Source organism: Vulpes lagopus, chromosome 3 (genome assembly GCF_018345385.1).
Source record: "Vulpes lagopus strain Blue_001 chromosome 3, ASM1834538v1, whole genome shotgun sequence".
Lineage (NCBI taxonomy): Eukaryota > Metazoa > Chordata > Mammalia > Carnivora > Canidae > Vulpes > Vulpes lagopus.
In genome coordinates this window covers 50,365,520-50,383,724 of record NC_054826.1, presented here as the reverse complement: position 1 = coordinate 50,383,724, position 18,205 = coordinate 50,365,520, and the positions used below count along the sequence as shown (strand labels likewise).

The window sequence follows — 18,205 nt, the reverse complement described above, 5'->3', positions numbered from 1 at the left end:
CTGCTGCCAGGCTCAGGCTTGGGCTTGAATTCTGCTGCTGCCACTTATTGGCTCTGTGACCTGCCTGAGCAACCTCTCTGAGCCTGTTTCTTCAACTACAAAGTAGCATCAATGACACCTCCCCCAGGAGTGTGCAACTATTAAGTGCGAGAAAATGCCTGCTTCTGGCCACACTTAGCAGGAGCTCAAGAAATGTGATTTCTTCTCCTTTCTTCCCCTTTCCCAAAAGCAGAGCATTCTTTCTGGAAAAGCTTGGATGAAAGCCTTCAAAGGAAGGGAGGACGGGAGGGATTGTGTACCAGATTTCTGGCAACCTGTGCGAGGATGTCCAAGGCCAGCAGGCTACTGGCATCTTAGGCTTTAATTCCCCAGGCACCAGTGCGCCAGTCCTGGAGGAGTCAGGGTCTTCCTGTCGCTGCAGCTTGTTAGAAGCTCTGGACCGCCTGGCACGCCAAGCCCCACGAAGGCTGGGACTCTGGCGACCGCGGACCGAACGCGGGGCAAGAGGTGAGGAGGGCGCCCCAGAGCAAGGCGCGCCGCCGGGCCAGGACCTCTGGCTGTGGTCCGAGTCCCAGCGCCGGCCGCATCCTCACCTCGGTCACCCCATCCAACCCAGTAGCGCGGGGGTGTATATGCTTGAGCCTCAGTCACTTTTCTCTCTCTCTCCCGGCCTCAGTTTTCCTTTGGAATTTGGGACGACTGGGGTAATGGCAAATCGCCCAGACCCTTTCCGATCCACCCCATTGGTCACGCAGGTCGCAGCCGGTTCTCCTAGTCGCAACCTGGCTTGCGAACCCCTCCTCCCGGGGGCAAGCTGTCTTAACCCGGAGCTGGAGTCTCCCGATCCCCAACCCTGGCTGAGATCGCCGGAGGCTGCGGGGTCGAGCGGCGCCGGGAAGGAAGTTCGGTGGACGGGCTAATTAGGGACCCAGGTTGGCGGCTGATGACGAAACCGGGAACGGCTTTGGCCTTTGCAAAACGCTTCCCCTAAATGAGGATGGCGATTCCGGACCCGGATTAGGAGTTCGGCCTGGGACGGCCCAGCGAGATGGCAAAGGCGAAAATTGGGGAGGTTTGGGACACTCCTGGGGGCTCGACTCGGGAGCGCAGCGGTGGAGCAGCCAGGAATCTGCTCCCAGCTTCAGAGCAGGTCCGTGGGCTTGGATCACGCTCGGCGCTGGAGCTGGGAGATCGCAGACTCCTCGCCCCAACCCTGGGAGCTTTCACCCAACCGGGAAATAAATGGAGTTTCTGGCGCCCACCTCCAAAGTGGGTGTCGGAGCAATGAGAAAGAGACGAAAGCGCCAGTCCTCTAGATGCCCGGTGCCGGTCTCCCCACCGCTCAGCTTCCTCAAGTTCTCCATTCCCATCTGCCCGCCTTCCCAGGGTCACTGGAGCTTCTCATCCGAAAACAGACCTCCCAAAGGTATCATCAGTAGCCACTTCGGATTTATTTGTGCAATAAAAAGTGTAACTTAAGATCCTTCTCAGTATCTCCCATCCATTGCCGACTTTTTCTTTTTTTAAAAATAGTGATGCCTCAAAACTCAAGTCTGACCCTGTTCTGTACCCAGGGGAAAGGGAGGCTGCAAAGCAAACGGGACTTGAATGAACCACCTTCCCCCTTCAAAGCAAAAAGAGCATTTGTTCGGGGTCCATCTCCTTGGAAGGAGTTAGGAATGGTAAACGGAATGCGATTTGACACACTCCTGAAAGGGCAGCAGGCATCCACCCCCGCCACCCACCCCCCCCAAACCAGGGAATGCATCTAGTTACAGTCTCCATTTGCAAAGAGCTATAGATCCCTTCCCCCCAGTTTTAAATCTGTTGCTGTTTTGGTAACTGGGAGATTTCAAGTTCAAGATTTTCTCTTGATCATCTACAACCCTCTCATCCCCCAGCCCCTCCACTTCTAAGCTCATCTTTCACTAGAGTCTGAAAAACGAATAGCAATTCCACTTCTTTTCCATGGGTAACACAAATTGCCAGAGGAAAACATTTCGAAAAGTATTTCGTTGGCTATTTTCAATCCACTCCCTCACCCCAGGCCGAATCTGGGCACAACTCTTAACTGATTCATACTAATATCATAAGAAAAAAACCTCTCCTCCAATCCTGGTGGCGTTTTTGAGTTGAACCCAGCTAAGAACAGAGAGCATCCTTTAAAATAACTGTGTTTGGACAAACATTACTGCAATAAAACAAATGTTTAATTTAATTCAGAATAAGAGATAAGAAATAACTCTTCAATAAAATATATAAAATTATACAAGGCACCCTTTCAAAGGGATAAACGTATACTGGGTGGTGTTGGGGGTGGGGAAGATGGAAAGATGAATTACCAGGGAGCTAAATGGGCTGTTTGACAACACCATTTTTAGCAAGTCAAAACATGGCTTTACCCTCTGCCCCCAACATGTTAAAAAGTATATAAATTTTTCTAATAAGTTTAGCACATACAACAGGTACACACACAGAGAAAGCATGATTTTTTTTTTCTTTCTGGATCTATTCATTGTTCAAGAATATTTAGCATATAGGTAATGGTTACAATATATTTATTTTTTTAAGCAGAGAATTAACTACACTCCCCGCCCCCAATCACCTTTGCAATGTGTGAGGAATGACTTGTACCTAGTATTTCACAGAAACCATCAATTCCACGATGTGCATTAACTTTTTACTCTCCAATGATCTGAAATGGAGTTAAGCAACAGCCTGAAGAGGAATTAGGAAGTACTTCCATGTCCCACGCTACCCTCAAGGCATTCTCAAGATTCTTCTCATCCCCCTTTTATTGATCTTACCAAAAAAGGAGGGGGGGAATTAAAACTTTAACAATCTGTAACAATGTGGATAGAGGGGAAAAATATGGGCCAAATACGGTAGTATGTAATGAGTTTTTCAATGTATGTAAAAATGCAAAAACACAATGTATCCTCATCACTTTGAGGAATCTCGCCATATCTACTTCCTATGCATTGTGCCTAAATCTAACTTTTGTTTTCCATCAGCAAAAGTCCATCATCCCATCAAAATCCCCAAATGTCAGAAATTTTAGCAAATAATTGGTCTCTCTTATAAGAAAAAACAAATGGACTTAAGCAGTCTTTTAGGAAGGTGATATAGAGAAAAAAGTATACACATGTGCATATAAATTTTGCCTTTCAAAATAATCTGAATTTTTACGTCTGCTGTATAAAAATGTCATTATATTTTATTATATATATATATATTTATATATAAAACCATATCAGAGCCAATCTTTGTGAAAAGGGGACATCTAGAAGATTACACCAAGAAAATGGAGCTTGGTGCCTCCAGCCTAAAGAACAAATTCAAACTATGTCTGTGGCCCCGTAGGCCTAGCTGCTTAGGGTGGCGCATGCAAGGTCTGCAGAGCAGGAGTACTGGCTTGGTACTGCCTTCTTGGAGAGGGAAGGGGTACCCATTTAAACAAACATCCATCACGGAGTCCATGGAGCTGGTCTTCCTTAGGATAGATGGTACATGCCATATCCGACTGGGGTCGCATAGAGTCCGACGGGCGGGATGGGGAGCACAGGTCTATGGAAAGGGTAGGACGCTCCGTATATGGATGCTGCTTGCAGGGGCGAGTTGATGGGGAAAGGAAGGCTGAAGCCAGAGGGCAGCATAGGTTTTGCAGCCATCTTCAGCTTTTCTAGTTCTGCCTCCTGCAGTCTTTTTGCCTTGGCCCTTCGGTTTTGGAACCAGATTTTAACCTGGGTCTCTGTGAGGTTCAGAGAGCTGGAGAACTCTGCGCGCTCTGCAATGGAGAGGTATTGTTTCTGGCGGAACTTGCGCTCCAGGGCGAGGAGCTGCGACGTGGTGAAGGGCGTTCTAGGCTTCCGATTGGTCTTGTGCTTCCGCAGGGTGCAGGTGGTGGGGCTCATATGTCCTAGAGAACAGAGAGGGAGCCAGTTAGCACAGGTGGCTTTCTCCCAGGTGTGCCTGTGTGGGGCCGCCCCAGTGGTCAAATCCACGGTGGGGGTGGGGGGGCAGCGACAGAAGGACACTATTTAAATGGATAAATATCTTTAAGAAATTGAGTCTTTATAAAAAGTTTGGGAACTTAACAGCGTACAGAACTTTCTATATGGGAAACATGGCATGATGGATGAAGGAACTAGAACATCAATGAACTGATGTCCGGGGAGCCGAAGTGCACTCCAAGAAACAAAACTCCATGTTTTTGGAGCTTAATTTCTCTGGGCCTTAAAAATGGGGGGCTGGGTTCATGACAACCCTCACTCCTTTAAGATGCTGAGTTAATCCAGTAAGAAGAAAAATGACAAAAGGCCCTATATAAACTGGGTTGGTCCCCTCTCCACACCAGGAAAAGTTGGGAGTACATCAGCATATTTATGAAGGATAATCGCGCAGATAAGGTCTGTGGTAAATTAATAGCATCTCCGGATTGGGAGCAGCCCCACGCAATAAACAACCACACGGCTGTCATTCCATCCAGTCTACAGATTATAAAACCTGAACACATCATCTTACAGATCTGGATGTGGGATAAGTTTCTTGGCCGGGTGCTTCTGTAATATAAAGTTTACTAAGAAGGAGGGAAAAATTAGCTTACTCATAAATGTAAATGTCAGGGGAAATCATGCTGCCTCCAAGTTGAGAGCATGTGATGACATTTTAGTCATCTCTAACCATTCTCTGGTTTACAGCAAATGTGTAAATGATTAGTTTGTCGCCAGAATTTAGAAAGAGGGAATAACAAGCAAAATAAAGGCAGTCCAACCACCTCCAGCCATCTTAAATCCATATTTAAAATGGATTTAATTATATGAAGTTGTAGGATTGGGTATCCTTGTGATTCCATAGATCAACTAACTTTGGGCTTCTTTTCCTCAAAGGGAGGCGGCGGGTTGGGGGGGGGGGCGGGCAGGAGTGTAGAACTGTGGGATGGAATGCTAAACAATTAATTTTCTGCATTTGGCTTTTATGAGCTATGCTAATTTTCCAAAAGTAGCCACAGTTGTAACTCCAAAGTACCCATGGGGAGAATGTCGCATTTCTTGTTTAGTTACTTCGATGGCCCAAGAAAGAGTTTACACTTCATACTTGAGGGTGACACAACAAGTGCCACCCATCCTCCATTTTCCAACAAGAACGGGATTTGTCCTAGTGAGACATTATTAACCATCACTGTAGTGGCTAAAAAGTAAGAGGTCTTAAGTTCTAGGATCAACAGAAATCCGAGAGGGATGGGTACACAGAAGTCTAGACTTTTGCATATGCTAATCCCTAAATAAGCCAGAGAGTTTGGGCACCTACTTCTTAATTTACAAATTAACAACACTGTCAAAGACCTGCTTTCACCCTTCACAAACCAGACCCAGACCTAGCTCGCTGGAGGAACCCCCCACTGTCTCAAGGCACATACGAAGCTCCTAGTGTCTGCGCTTGAGGCTTGATCCTGCTCTATGTTTTCAAGAACTTTATGCCCTGAACGGTCATCCCAGCTGCTCCTAAAGGCTGCATTTGAACTATGAAATCCAGGCTACAGAGAGATTACACACGTGTGTCAAAGCCATAAAGTGAAGAGGCTTCCTCTCATTCCCCACCTCCCCCACCCCATTTTAAACCAGTCAAAGGATGGATGCGGATTATACAAAGCAAAACAGCAAGTTACCCTACTTCCTCCAAATAACAAACCGGGCCAGGCCTGTGGCTCCCTCTTGCCCCAGGCTCCCGAGCTAGGCTAGGCGCTCCTTGGATCCACCATTCCAACCACAGGGCTCCACCGCCATTTCTAGGCCCAGAGCACTAATGAACCGCTTTTTGTTTTAAAATTAAATCCTTTTTCCAGAATCTAGGATTTTCCTCCTGGGAAGATCATATCCAGGGCCTTCAAGGGGGGGAAGTTCATCCTCACTGTGGGGCAGGAAAGGGAGGGTTTACAGAGCAAGTGCGGAATTGACATCTCCCAATGCTAAGTAAGGCCTAAGGAAGTGGGGACTTCAGACCTCTGGAAACCCGCTCCCAGTAAGGCCTGAATCCTTGGTGTGCTGATGGGCACTGACCCAGGCCTAGAAACACATGGGCACTCAATTATTTGTCTAACAAATTAAGTTCCTTAAAGTGGCTGAGCCTCTATTTCACCACCGATAAAATGGGTAAATAATACTGTGCTTTGTGGTTCAGAGTACTAAATTTTAGAATGCCCAGAGCCCTGTCTACCACTAGGTAGGTGATCCTTAAATATTGCCAAGGCGTTTTTGTTTTTGTTTGGGGGGGGGGGGGGGGGTTGGTCAAGCCCAAACTCAGTGTGTGCTGATTCCTCTGAACTCTGCTGAAATGTCCTTGTCTGTTACCAGGAGGCTGGCTGCTGCCACTCAGATCAGATAAGATAATATGGTGAAAAGTGCTATAAAGCACTGTGCAAACTTGAGTTTAAATTCTTTGAGTCCTTAATCTCCACACCCTTTGAATCTTTCAGAGTTTCTAACAGGGTGGAGAGCTATGCCAGAGGGGACAGCCACTGCCTCCCGGGTATATGGCCTTGTTTTGTTCACAAAATACTATGCATCTCAGTCTTGGGGGCTAACCGAAGGAAATGAAGGAAGGTGTGGTTCTCCCAGCTTTGGAAAAAGTCCTTCCACAGACCCTCTTTCTCACCTCTTCTAAAGGGCAGTACGGAGTACGGAGATCATAAAGGCCAGGAGACAGAAATAAAAGGAGCTATAGGGACAAATTGCATGAGGACCCAGGCCCAAAAATGAGTGCTGAAGCTGGAGGAAAAAAATCAATTCTCTTGGGCCTGCTTGCCATCCTGCCTCATCCTTCCGCTTGGCAGGAAGCGGGGTGTAGGTGTGTGGGTGGGTTCTCTGGGGTGGGGGATCAGAAGTGGTCAGGGCACCAGGCAGAGGACCAGAGTGTGGACACTGGGGCCCCTGGCCCAGTTGGGCCACTCTTGGTGACCTGGGTCAGGCAAGCTCAGCCTTCTTAAAGTCCGGGTGCCTGCAGAGGGAATCACCACCGCTCCCGTGCCCCGACCTACACTTCGGGGTTCCAGCCATTATTACGATCCGGTGAACTAACGAGCATCATTCTGTCAACTCTCGAGCGCCGCTGGAATGTCGTTAATTACCGCCGAGAGCCGAGGGGGCCGGCGCGCTTCCGACCCCAGCCCGCTCCAGGCGAAGGTGCCGGCTTCGGGACGGCAGCGAGACCTTTCGTCCGGGCATCGGTCCCTGCCGCCACCCCTCCCTGGGCCCCATGGAAGGTGATGATTTCTACCCAATACCCGGGATTAGATTCCAGCTAGTCTTATCCTTAAGAGGAGGGCACATCTCGCTGGGCTGTGACCTCTGAAAGAAGTGAAGGCGCCTCCGCCTCCGCCTCCGCCTGGCACCTATTCGAGAGCTCACGAAAAGCGGATCCCTCTTCATTCTGCAGACGAAGCCCGGTGGGCAGGGGCAGGGGGCAGGAGTGGGGAAGGCGCTCGGGGCGCGGGCCGGGGCCGGGGCCGGGGCGAGAGGACGACCACCGCGTCGGGCGCCCCGCACAGCCGGGCCCGGGCACGCCGCGCGATCGCACCCCGGGGCGGTCCCGGCTCCGCTGCGCCGCGGTGGGGGCGCGGGGGCTCCGGGGCTCGCTGTCCGGCCGGGCGGGCAGAGGGGCGCCCGCACCCCGCGCTCGCACCCCGCGCCCGCACCCCGCACCCGCACCCGCGCCCGCACCCCGCGCCCGCACCCGCGCCCGCACCCGCACCCCGCACCCCGCACCCCGCACCCCGCGCCCCCGGGCGCCCACTCACTTGGCGGCGGCGAGTATCTGCCGGGCTCCTGCATCCACGCGGCTCCGTCCTCCGCGCTCTCCGACTTGACCGAGGCGGCCTCGAAGGGCTTCCCCGGCGGCCCGGGGCTGGGGGCTTCCCGGGCGCCGTGTCCCGGCAGCAGCAGCGGCCGCAGGGCCGCCCCGGCAGAGGCGCCCTCGGCCGGCCGCGGGGACGCCCCCTTGGGCGGCTTCTTGTCCGACATGAGCGCCTCCACGCTGAAGGGCAGGCTGGAGACCTTGACGCGCCGCTCCTCGGCCGCCCCCTCCGCGCCCCCAGGCCCCGGGCCCGGCCCGGCCACCACCGCCGGGCCCTCCTCATCGGACGAGAACAGGTCACTGCCTTTGGACGGAGAAGCCATGACCCCCCTGCCCTACGTAGCTGCCCGCGCGCGACTCCGCTGCCGACCCGGCCGCGGCGACTCCAACTTTTTTGGGGGGAGGCGGGAGGGGCGCGCCGGGAGCCGGGCCTTTCCTCCGAGGGGAAGTGGGAGACTCGGCTCAGCCAATCGGCGCCGGCCCTGGCGCTGACGCCACGCACGCTCGCCTCTGATTGGCCCTCCAGGAAGAGGCCGGGGCCTTCCCTCCCCCCCCACCCCTGTTTGAAATAAATTAGGAGTTAATTACAGGAGCAGTCAGCAGAGTTGTTATTAGGCGATCCCTCAAGGGTTATAATCACGCCAAAACTGAAAAGTCCATGGTGTAATTAAGGCCGATTATTTAAAGAGGAAGTTCGCCGAGTCCCATTTCTTCTCTTTTTTGACCCCCTTCTGAAAAGGCACCTCGCACCCAGACCACTGCCCCCAACGCCCACCGCCAGGACACGTTTAAAAATGGGCAACTGACCTTGCAAGCGACGTTTGTGAAGCGCCTACTACGTGTGGAAACTGGGCTGACTTTACAACTTTAGGACTCAGCGCTGAAAACTCGGGCCAGCATCCCTGCTCAAGGCAGTAACACATACATGGAGCTTTTAAGAGTATTTGGCCGTTGGCAAAAGCTCCCCAGCTCTACAGCTCTTACTGTAACTCCCCTAGAAGAAGGGCCTGGGAGAGCCCAAAAGGTGGTCAGGGACTGGTGTTCCAATGGGTTCCCACAGGAAAAGGTAAAGCAGTGGCCCCCATCTCTTCCACTCGGAACAAAACCAGCGCACCCTCAGAAAACTGTAATCCACGTGTTTTCTTTCCCTTGAATCACTTCTCTGGGCGACATCCGGATCCGACCTTTTTTTCTCGGGACTATGTGTATTGTGTGTTCCTGCGTTTATTTGAGCCTATATTTGTCATGTGTTTGGGTGCCAGTGTTTGCCTTCAAGGGGGAGGAGGAAGGAAAAGGCGCTGATAATACCCAGTGCTTCCCTTCCTCTTATAAATCTCAGAAATACCGGGCTCTGAGCTTGCACACCCCAGGCCTGTGTACATTTTTGAGAAGCACATTTTTATTCAATGCACCTGGTTTAAAAAAAAAAAAAAGCATACATATCCCCACCCCGCCCCAAATTATACCCTGGGTAATTACATCTCAAAGCCTTAGTGATGACTGTACCAGCCCAGGAACAGGGGAGAGGGAGCTTCCAGTGCGCAAAGGCCTTGGATCTCTCCACAGGCCGCCAGCCCAAGACCAAAGTGCTTCAAATGACTCTTTCCAGACTGCAGCTGCTCTTCCCTATATCTCAACGATTAACCCGGAGTGATGAGATAAAATAGAAGTCTCCCAGCTCTGCCTAGCACACAGCAGATGCTTGCTAAACAGTTCCCAGAGCCTTGGACGGAAGGGACATTGTTTTTAATTACTGAAATGATCAAGACTTGGAGGCTACCTCCCACTTCAAGAGTCTTAGAAACTTGACCCCCAGACCCATCTCTCTGATGCACTAAAACCTCTGCCTGGAGTGAAACTGTGCTGGCGGAGGATACCCAGAATAGGCATGATCCGAATCTCAGGGGTAAAGACAGTCTGCACTGGCCAATTAATTCAGTTTTATTAGAAATGATTCTTAAGAAGTTAAAAGGCAAAGAAGTCCTAACCACAGTTTTCTAAAGCCTCTGGGTCTCTCTCCCACCAAGCACATTCTTCCTGCCTCCACCTCTCCCAACAAATTAGAAGCTCAAAGAAAGTTAGAAAAAAAAAAAAAATTAAACTATCTGGAGATGTATGCATTTCCCCCTTGAGTCATACTTGATGATAGTTGGCTTGATATGCATCTCAAATACAGTTCAGGTAAATCCAGATTAAGTTCTGTGCCTTCTAGAGGTACCCAGCAAGGTGCAGGCTATATATTTTGGAAGCAAACCTGAAATTCGTTTAGCCCTAAGCTGCCAAAGTGTACATACAAAAGGGTTCAGCTTTCAGTTGGGCTGTACCCAGCCACTGCTTTATAATTGTTCCTGAAAACTCACTGTTAATATTTGTCAATTTAGGGGCACACAGGCTCATTCCTGGGAAAATTTTTTAAAATATAGATTAGACAACTAGAGCTCTTTTATTTTAAAATATGAACTTTTCTGGGACAGGAGAAGCCAGGTTCCCCTCACTACTCTCAGGTCCTGATGTCCAAACAGAGAAAGAAAATTATGAAGCTAGAAAGAGGAAACTAGTAGAGAGAGAGAGAAAGAGAGAGAAATAAATAAATAAATATCTGGTATTCAAAACCAGGGTGCCAAACTCTGGCCATAAAATGAGCAGGAAAGATGCCCAGAGGGCAATCAGCCTGCCCACCTTTTCTCTGCCTGCTCCATTCCCAGCTCCTTGCTGGGGTGGGAAAATTCGGGAAAGGGCCTCAGTTCTGCTGGGAAAAAAAGGTCGAACCTCAACAGAATTCTAGCATTTTATGGAAAGCCCCATCGGTGCATTTGCTTCTGTGTCGGCTGCATTTTCTGACCATTTTATTCACCTCTTCCCGGCCGCGGGACCTCGGTCGCGTTACTTTGCCTCTGTCAATCAGCTTTTTGTCTCTAAAATGAGAGATAACCCTTACCTTGGACGGCTCTTATAGTAGTTAAATTCAGTAGGCTACATAAAGTAACTAGAAGCTGTGGGGGACCAATTAAAGAATATGACGCATCAAAAGCAGCAGCAGAGCTAGTTGTCGACTTCTTTCTCCCTGCTGGATAACCTAAAATGAGGCTCATCGCCAGCCTTCACGGAGCTCAGGATATGTTCTTCGTAAAACCTCCCGGGCTGAGAATTTTGCGCAGCCTTAAAAGTGTCGCCGTTTAGGTGTAGCCCCTTGGAGGACGACTGATTTGGGCGTTTAGGGGACACTTGGTATAGAAAGGTTCGTTTTCGGTGACGTTGACGTAACTACAGTATGTGTAGGAAGGGCCGTGGGGTTTCGGGTGGAACACCAGCGCCAAGCGTCAGCTCTGCGAGATACTTCAGTGCCTGTCCGTCCAGGATCTCATTTGTTTCTCCCAACACACCGCTCCGGGCGGAGATTATTTTCCCCATTTTACGGTGAAAACCCTAAGGCTAGGAAGCACGGAGTACGCTTCTCAAAGCCTCGCAGGTTGGAAGCTGAGCACCTCGGGTCCCCCAGCGCAGCCCGGGGCCGCTCCTTACGGACCCCCGTCCTTCCACAGCCCTGCGCTCCCCGGGGATTCAGCGCGCTCGGGGTCCCCCCCAGCAGCAGCCGCGCACGCGCGCCGCAGGTCCCAGTGCAAAAGCCCTACTTGCGGACCGTGGGGGACCGCGCGCGGACCCCGGCGTTTGCAAGCCCCGGGACGGATCGCGGGATCCCGGCGGCCAGGGGGAGGCGGGGGAGGGGCGGAGGAGGGGGCTGTCGACGGGCCAGGGCTGCGGGCAGGCGCCAGGCGCGGGGAGATGAAAGGCGGGCTCCGGGGGAAGGGGCTGCGCCGGGTGACCGGCTCCAGCCGCGCCGGGCGCCCCGCCCCCGCCCGCCCCGCCCCCGCTGCCCGGGGCAGAGGCGGCTGCCCGCGCCGGAGCCGCGTTAATTGCTCTCGGCCCGGCACTCAGCCTGCGCGGAGCCGGGACAACCTCGCTCCAGGAGGAATGACAATTCGCCCTAATGGGACAACCTCGCTCCCAGAGGAGTGACAATTCCTCCTAATGGGCCTCTCGTTAGCGGCCTATTCTTCCGAACCCGGTATCAGAAGCGGGCAGACACGCGGGCGCCAAGGTCCGCCTGGAATTCCACGGCGCTGCTCCCCCTTCGCCCCCACCCTCCCCGGCCCGCGCTGTGTGACCGCGGGGAGAGGGCTGGTCCTCTCTGAGCTTTTTTCTTACCTGTGCCGCGGGAAGCAGGGATGAGGACGGCCAGAGCGTAGGGGGCGGGCATATTTCCAGGCACTGACTTAGGAGATCACCTTCAGAGTTACGGAGCGGAGGAGGGGTGGGCCGGCAGGCAGGGTTGCTGCTTGAGGTTGTTTGGGGGGACAGAGCCCGTATTTTTGAAGTTCTGGACGCTCAAACCGATTTTCTACGCCCCTGCCCACTGAGATTCCCGACCTGGGCCCCAGCAGGGACCGGAGAGAAGGGCCCTTTGCCAAAGCGCCCTGCCGATTGCACAAGGCCGCCTGAAGCCTGAACTTGCATCGATTCCCATTTTACAGATGACTTCGAGGCGCAGTCAGGGCAGAGGCTGGCCAGAGATCTGCTGTGGGATGAGCCTAATTTGACTCGGTGCCCTGGAAGAAGCCCACAAGGAGGCTGCCCTCAGGGGGAGGGCGAGAAGAAAGGGCAGCAGCCAGTCAGCTGGGCCACTTGGTGACCCCGTCGCAGCCTGGAGAGGGATGGGCCAATCTGGGGAGACTTCCAGTTGTTCCCCTGCCACCCCCCCCCCTCCCCAGGCATGACAGTCATGAAAGGAGAAAGAGCTACCAGTTCCATTCCTTCTTAGCTCTAGATTCAAATCCAGGCCCTGCATCTTACCATTTGGTATCCACAAATGGGCCTCAGTAACCTCTTTGAGAAGGGGCATCCCAGAAGGCAGCTCACAGGGTTGCTGCTGGGTGAGAGGCCTTACCAGAAAAACAAGTACCATAGAGTGGCCTCAGTAAGCGCCACACTCACAAGTGGCTGTAGCAGTTCTGTCCAGAATCCTGGAGCTGACCTGGCTTTAAAACAGGGTCGAACCACACATTTCTCATGAACTCAGGATGAATGCCTCCGTGTCCTTGGTTTCCTCATCTGTCCTATGGAAATGTGTAGCAATCAGTAAGTGTTGGATATTATCCTTTGTTAAATCATTATTGATATTTTTACCTCCTTTTCAATGGATCTGCTTGGTGGATCACACACATCTGGGGTCCAGTGACCCAATGTTGAATGGTTTGAGGCCTGAGTCTGCAACTTTTTTCAGCTTTGTCCCTACCCCCCACCCCCACCCCAGCTGGTAAAATGGGAATAACTACCCACCTCTTCCAAAGGAAGCAGACTGGTAACTCAGTTGAGTGAGGGATAAGGACTGAGGGAAGAAGAGAAGAAGAAATGCTATGGACAAACGGCTTGCCTCCGAGTCACTTCTATTTCCCAGCCCCTGGGTACAGCTTTCTGGCACCTTCCCAACCCCTGCTTGAACCAGAGGGAGGTTCCCAGGAGTAGGGCCCAGGCTCTGATTTTTCTGCACAAAAGAAATGGTTTCAGGAAACTGAGTGCCTGCAGTCCTAAGGAACCAATCTAGCCATCCGGAATGGCTTCAGAGGATCCTGCCCTGCCATTCACAAATCTCTGCCCACCCCCTTCTCAGTTTGCCAATCTGTAAAACCAGAAAAACCACCCATCAAGCGTTCAGCAACTGTCAGCTCTCTCTTATTCCTCAAGCAACCCTATGATGTAGAGGCCCCGATTGGTCCCTAAAGGAGGAGAAAATTGAAGCTTAGGGCTCGATGAGACTTTCTCACAACTAGTAAATACCAGGGTTTTGCTGATTTTAAAATTTATGTATTTTGCCTGAGGCAGAAGTTGCTGTAGAGGTGGGAGGGGAGGCATCTGCTGTTGCTCACAGCCGTGAAGTATCCACTATTTCCACTTTCTTCCACCTTGACAGGTGGGACAGTTGAGTTTGGGATGGGCTAAATAAACTAGCAAGGGGACATTGAGAAAGGGCACCTTGGATTGTGAGTCCCCAAACAGTTGGGCAGGAATCTCTGATCTTTCTTATTTGGTGGCTGCCAGAATTGTTTCAGCTTCAAACCTCGGCCACTTGGGGGGTGGAGAGGAGGCTTGGGGGATGAGGGGAAAAGGAAATGTGGGGAGATGTTCAAAGGACATCTATCTATATCTATATCTATATCTATATCTATATCTATATCTATATTTAAGGCAGAAACTCTTTCAATTGCCCTCACCCCTAGTCGCCTGATGGGTAGTAAGCAAGTTTCGCTTTACCTGTGGGATAAAGACACCTAGAAGTAATAATTCCGAATTTTGTTAGTCAATTCTAGGGGTGGGTTTGGGACCCTGGAGCTGGGCCCCAGGCTTGTGTGTCAGTCTTGGGAGGAGGCAGCGGGTCACCTCGGGCGGGAAGACCCTGGTGGTGGTGGGGGTGGCTGGAGGCATGGCATAGCACTCTCAAGTCCAAGACCTGACTTGCTCCTCTGGATTGCACTGGGGCATGGAGATTCCTCGCTCTCCCTAGTCCTTCTCGGCCTCTGCCATCCATAGTCCATCACCCCATTTCACTGAAGGTGGGACTGCAGCTCAGAGAGGCACAGCCACTTGCCAAAGGTTAAAAACAAAAAGCAAAAAAATGTCAACCTGGAGAGCGCTTGAGGCCCCAGAGCCCAGCTGCACCTTCCAGCCTCTGCCACCCTTGGATGTGAATGAAGCCTGGGCTCCTGGGCCTGGATCCACGGGGGTCTGATTTCAGAGTCCCTGTGACCAGAACTGTGTCTAGCACCCAGAAGAGCCACTAGCACAGCGAAAGTCTCAGTAAACACCAGTTGACTAAATGAATACAACCAGGAATCAAAGTCCTGGTGGAGAAAGTGGGGGCTGCTCACAGGACTCGGGAAGGTCGCTTCCCCAGTGACTTGGAGAAGACCTTGAGTTGTGAAGAGTGGTCTCTGTGTCTTGACAGTTGGATTCAGGTGAGAGGGAACACAGTTTTTTGATTGTCCACAAAGAAAAATAGAGCTCATTCTACCTCAAACCCTTAACTTACTTACCATTTTTGAATTGACCTTCCCACTTCTACTCATTTCACTGGTGGAGAAAGAGTTGGGGAGGTTGTCACCCGCGTAACATCATCAGGAACTAAGTGAACCAGTCAGCATTGGACTCTAGGTGAATCTGTTTCCAAACTGATTTCCCTTTATTTATCTCCAGATTGCATTTCTCTTGCCCTTGGCTTGACACAGGGAGGCACTTGACATCACACCCTGCTCCCTTTAGTACTAGAATGATTTTGTTGCATTTCCCAGATTTTACAAGACAAGAGTGTGCTTACGCAATAGGAAGCAAAAAAGACCTAAATGTATTTAGAAAAATGTAAACTGAGTTTCTCTTGCCTCTAATAATAGTAATGGACGCTTATTGAACGTTTACTATGTGCCAGACCCTGTCCTCCACATGAGACACACACTGACTCATTGAATCCTCCCTAGAACTCTCTCTAGTAGCTGGTGTTACTATCTTCATTTTAATAATGGGGGGAATCTGAATCTCAGACTTGGAAAAAGTCTAGATAAATAGAATTTCGCTTTTTAATTGTGTTATTTACAAGTAAGTCATTCTTTCACCCTCCTCCACCCCCCTCCAAACCTAGCAAAGAGTAGTTGCTACCATTTAAGTAGGAAAAATAATTTTATTAGATCCACAAACTTTAAATATAGTGAGGCCTCCCTCTGCTCATAACTTTAATAGCCTGTATGTCCTGTAGCTTGATAAAATTGGCACTTTTCCCCTTTTTCACCTTTCCCTGGCTCAGGGCTCTTTGCAAATGGACTTCCAGTCCCTGTTGGGAGGGCAGGAGAGTGAAGGGACAGGCTGCTGACCAAGAAGCAAGGGTTCTGATCCCCTGTGTGCCTCACTTGCTGGTGACTAAGCAGGCCCCTCCTCTCTCAGGGTCCCTGGTTTTCCTCACAGGCAAAATGAGGGGGTACAGTTTCATTTCCTGTCCCTCCCAGGGCTGTGGCTTTATGATCAGGGAGTGGGTGAGTGAAAAGTTCAGTCTGCTCCTACTTCTGTCTACCCCTCCAACAGACCGAGGTCTCCAGGAAAGTGGAGAGAGACATTGAGTGGAAAGATCACAGGAGGTGGGGAAGGAGGCGCTCTGGTTGGACCTCCCGCTTTATCCTGTACCAGCTGTGTGTCCCGGGACAAGTTCCCCCACTTCTCCGAGCTGAGCCTCATTCTCCCCATCTGAAAACTGGGGCTAATGATCCCTATCTCTGGGAGTTAGGAGGATTCAGTGGGCTTCTGGATGTAAAATGGGAAGAGCAGTTAGGCCAGCATGTCCCCCTGTGCTGGTCGCCTGTGTGAGATGGCAGGGGATCTGACTCAGCAGAAGAGGGGTCTTGGAGGTAACCCTGAGAATAATTGCTAATGATATGGTTAGCGTCAACACTGCTGGTGCAGACAACTGCAGGCAGAGAGGCTTATGAAAATTATGCTTGCTGAGTATCCTTGGGGCCTTCTGGTCGCACAGGGAAGCTTTGCTTGACTGGTGGCACAGCCCTTCTCAGAGAAAAGACTTGAGAGTTCCTGGACCCAGCATGAAGTAACATCTGGGCACATGGCAAGGCAGTTACTCCATTTTCAGGGATCTGTGAATCCTCCCATTACACTCAGGAGACTGTCTCGGTACAACTTGAACACCTCGACAAATGATTGCTAACGTCCTGTGCACCAAGGGCCAGGCCTGAGATCTTAGGAGGGAAGAGCATCTAGCTGGAAAAGAACAGCACGTTGCTTCCACTCTACTTATTTTCAGAGTTAACCCCTCTATGGTTGATGGCTGATACTGCAACATAAATTTCCCTTTATAAATCCTTTTTTCTTTTTTTTTTTTTTTTTTTTGGTTTTAAAACAAGCTTATTTAAAGTTAAACATTAATTAAAGAATACCACTGTTGGTGCTGGGATAAGGCCAACAATCCTAATGATTGTTCTTTGACAAAGGAACAATCAGGTAGGTGGATGCCTGAAATTTGCCTTAACACTGATTTACAGGGGTTGCAGTGGTGGTGGTGGGGGGGTGGTGCATGACATTTCCAACAGCATCAAGTCTGGTTGGAATGCTGCTTCACCTCCTCCTAGCTGGATGGCCTTGGGCGAGTTACTTACCCTCTCTGGACCTTGGATTCCTTATCTGTAAAGCTATGGGGATACTGATCATTCCGATCTTCTTCGTTTGCAGGGAGGAATCTACTACAGAGATAGTAGATGGAGAACCACACCACATTGGATGGACGGGGTTGTTTGTAGCATTAGTAAACAATAGATAGGAGAATTTGTTCAAAACACTCACTTGTTTCCCCTGGACCAGGCTCTTGACTAGCTTAATAGTAATTGTAAAAGAGGAGAAGAATTCTTTGCAAGCGGGAGTTCTGTTTAGAAATCACTCACCCTGTTTCTTTTTTTTAAGACTTTATTTATTTATTCATGAGACACAGAGAGAGAGAGGGGGGCAGAGACACAGGCAGAGACAGAAGCAGGCTCCACGCAGGGAGCCCGAGGTGGGACTTGATCCCGGGTCTCCAGGATCACGCCCTGGACCGAAGGCAGGCGCTAAACCGCTGAGCCACCCGGGAATCCCCTCTTACCCTGTTTTTAACTAGCTCAGCTTTAGTGCCTGCTACGCAGACTGTCATTTCCCAGGAGGCCACTTTCAGAATCTTCGTAGAATGCCACTAGGCTCCTAGGCTAAATGAAGACACCTGTAAACTGCAAATAGGGCAGAAGCTGTTTTCACTTGTCCTTTTCAACAATGATTAAACACATTGCCTGGTCTGTCCTTTCCTCTTTCTTTCATCGTCCCTCCCTATTCCACTCCCTTTCTCCCTTCACTTCTTCCCTTTGCCTCGGGCAGCTTTTCCTCCGTGTTACTCCGTGTGCTGCCTACCAGGTCCTGCCCTCTCGAGTCCCCCACTCCATGGGGAGACAGCTTATCAAGTACCCAGTTACCCCCGCACCGTCAAACGACCGCCGCAGTGCCAGCCACAGCTGGCAGAACTCTTTCCCTTCACACTCGTGATGTTGCCTGAACAGTTTATTACCCATCGGGACAAGTGGCCCACATTTACAAACCAGGCAACGTTCCATAGACATCTGGAATTCTGGCTTCTCTGCATCAGTGTAAAGGTGAGAGGCCCTAGGTGTGTTCCCCTTAGATGGGACATGTGTCCCAAAGATGGGATACAATGGAACGTGGTACCCAAAGGGACAGGGGACGTGAGGGATGGTGGGATGCCAAGAAGGGGACTGACCCCTCA

General features: G+C 51.0%; 1 protein-coding gene across 1 annotated transcript; it reads right to left on the bottom strand.

The window, feature by feature from the left end:
• Window positions 1-2,208: 2,208 nt before the first annotated feature.
• On the bottom strand, window positions 2,209-8,265 carry MSX2 (msh homeobox 2). The gene is made up of 2 exons (XM_041749544.1): window positions 7,796-8,265; window positions 2,209-3,919 (listed from the first exon to the last, which is right to left on the bottom strand). Exons 1-2 carry the CDS (start codon window positions 8,172-8,174, stop codon window positions 3,495-3,497), a joined length of 804 nt encoding a protein of 267 aa, XP_041605478.1. The 5' UTR covers window positions 8,175-8,265; the 3' UTR covers window positions 2,209-3,494.
• Window positions 8,266-18,205: the final 9,940 nt, after the last annotated feature.

Coding starts and splice junctions, on each gene's coding strand:
- MSX2 (XM_041749544.1), bottom strand. CDS start 8,174: ATGGCTTCTCCGTCCAAAGGCAGTGACCTGTTCTCGTCCGATGAGGAG. Junction 3,920..7,795: donor CAGATACTCGCCGCCGCCAA/GTGAGTGGGCGC, acceptor TCTGTTCTCTAG/GACATATGAGCCCCACCACC.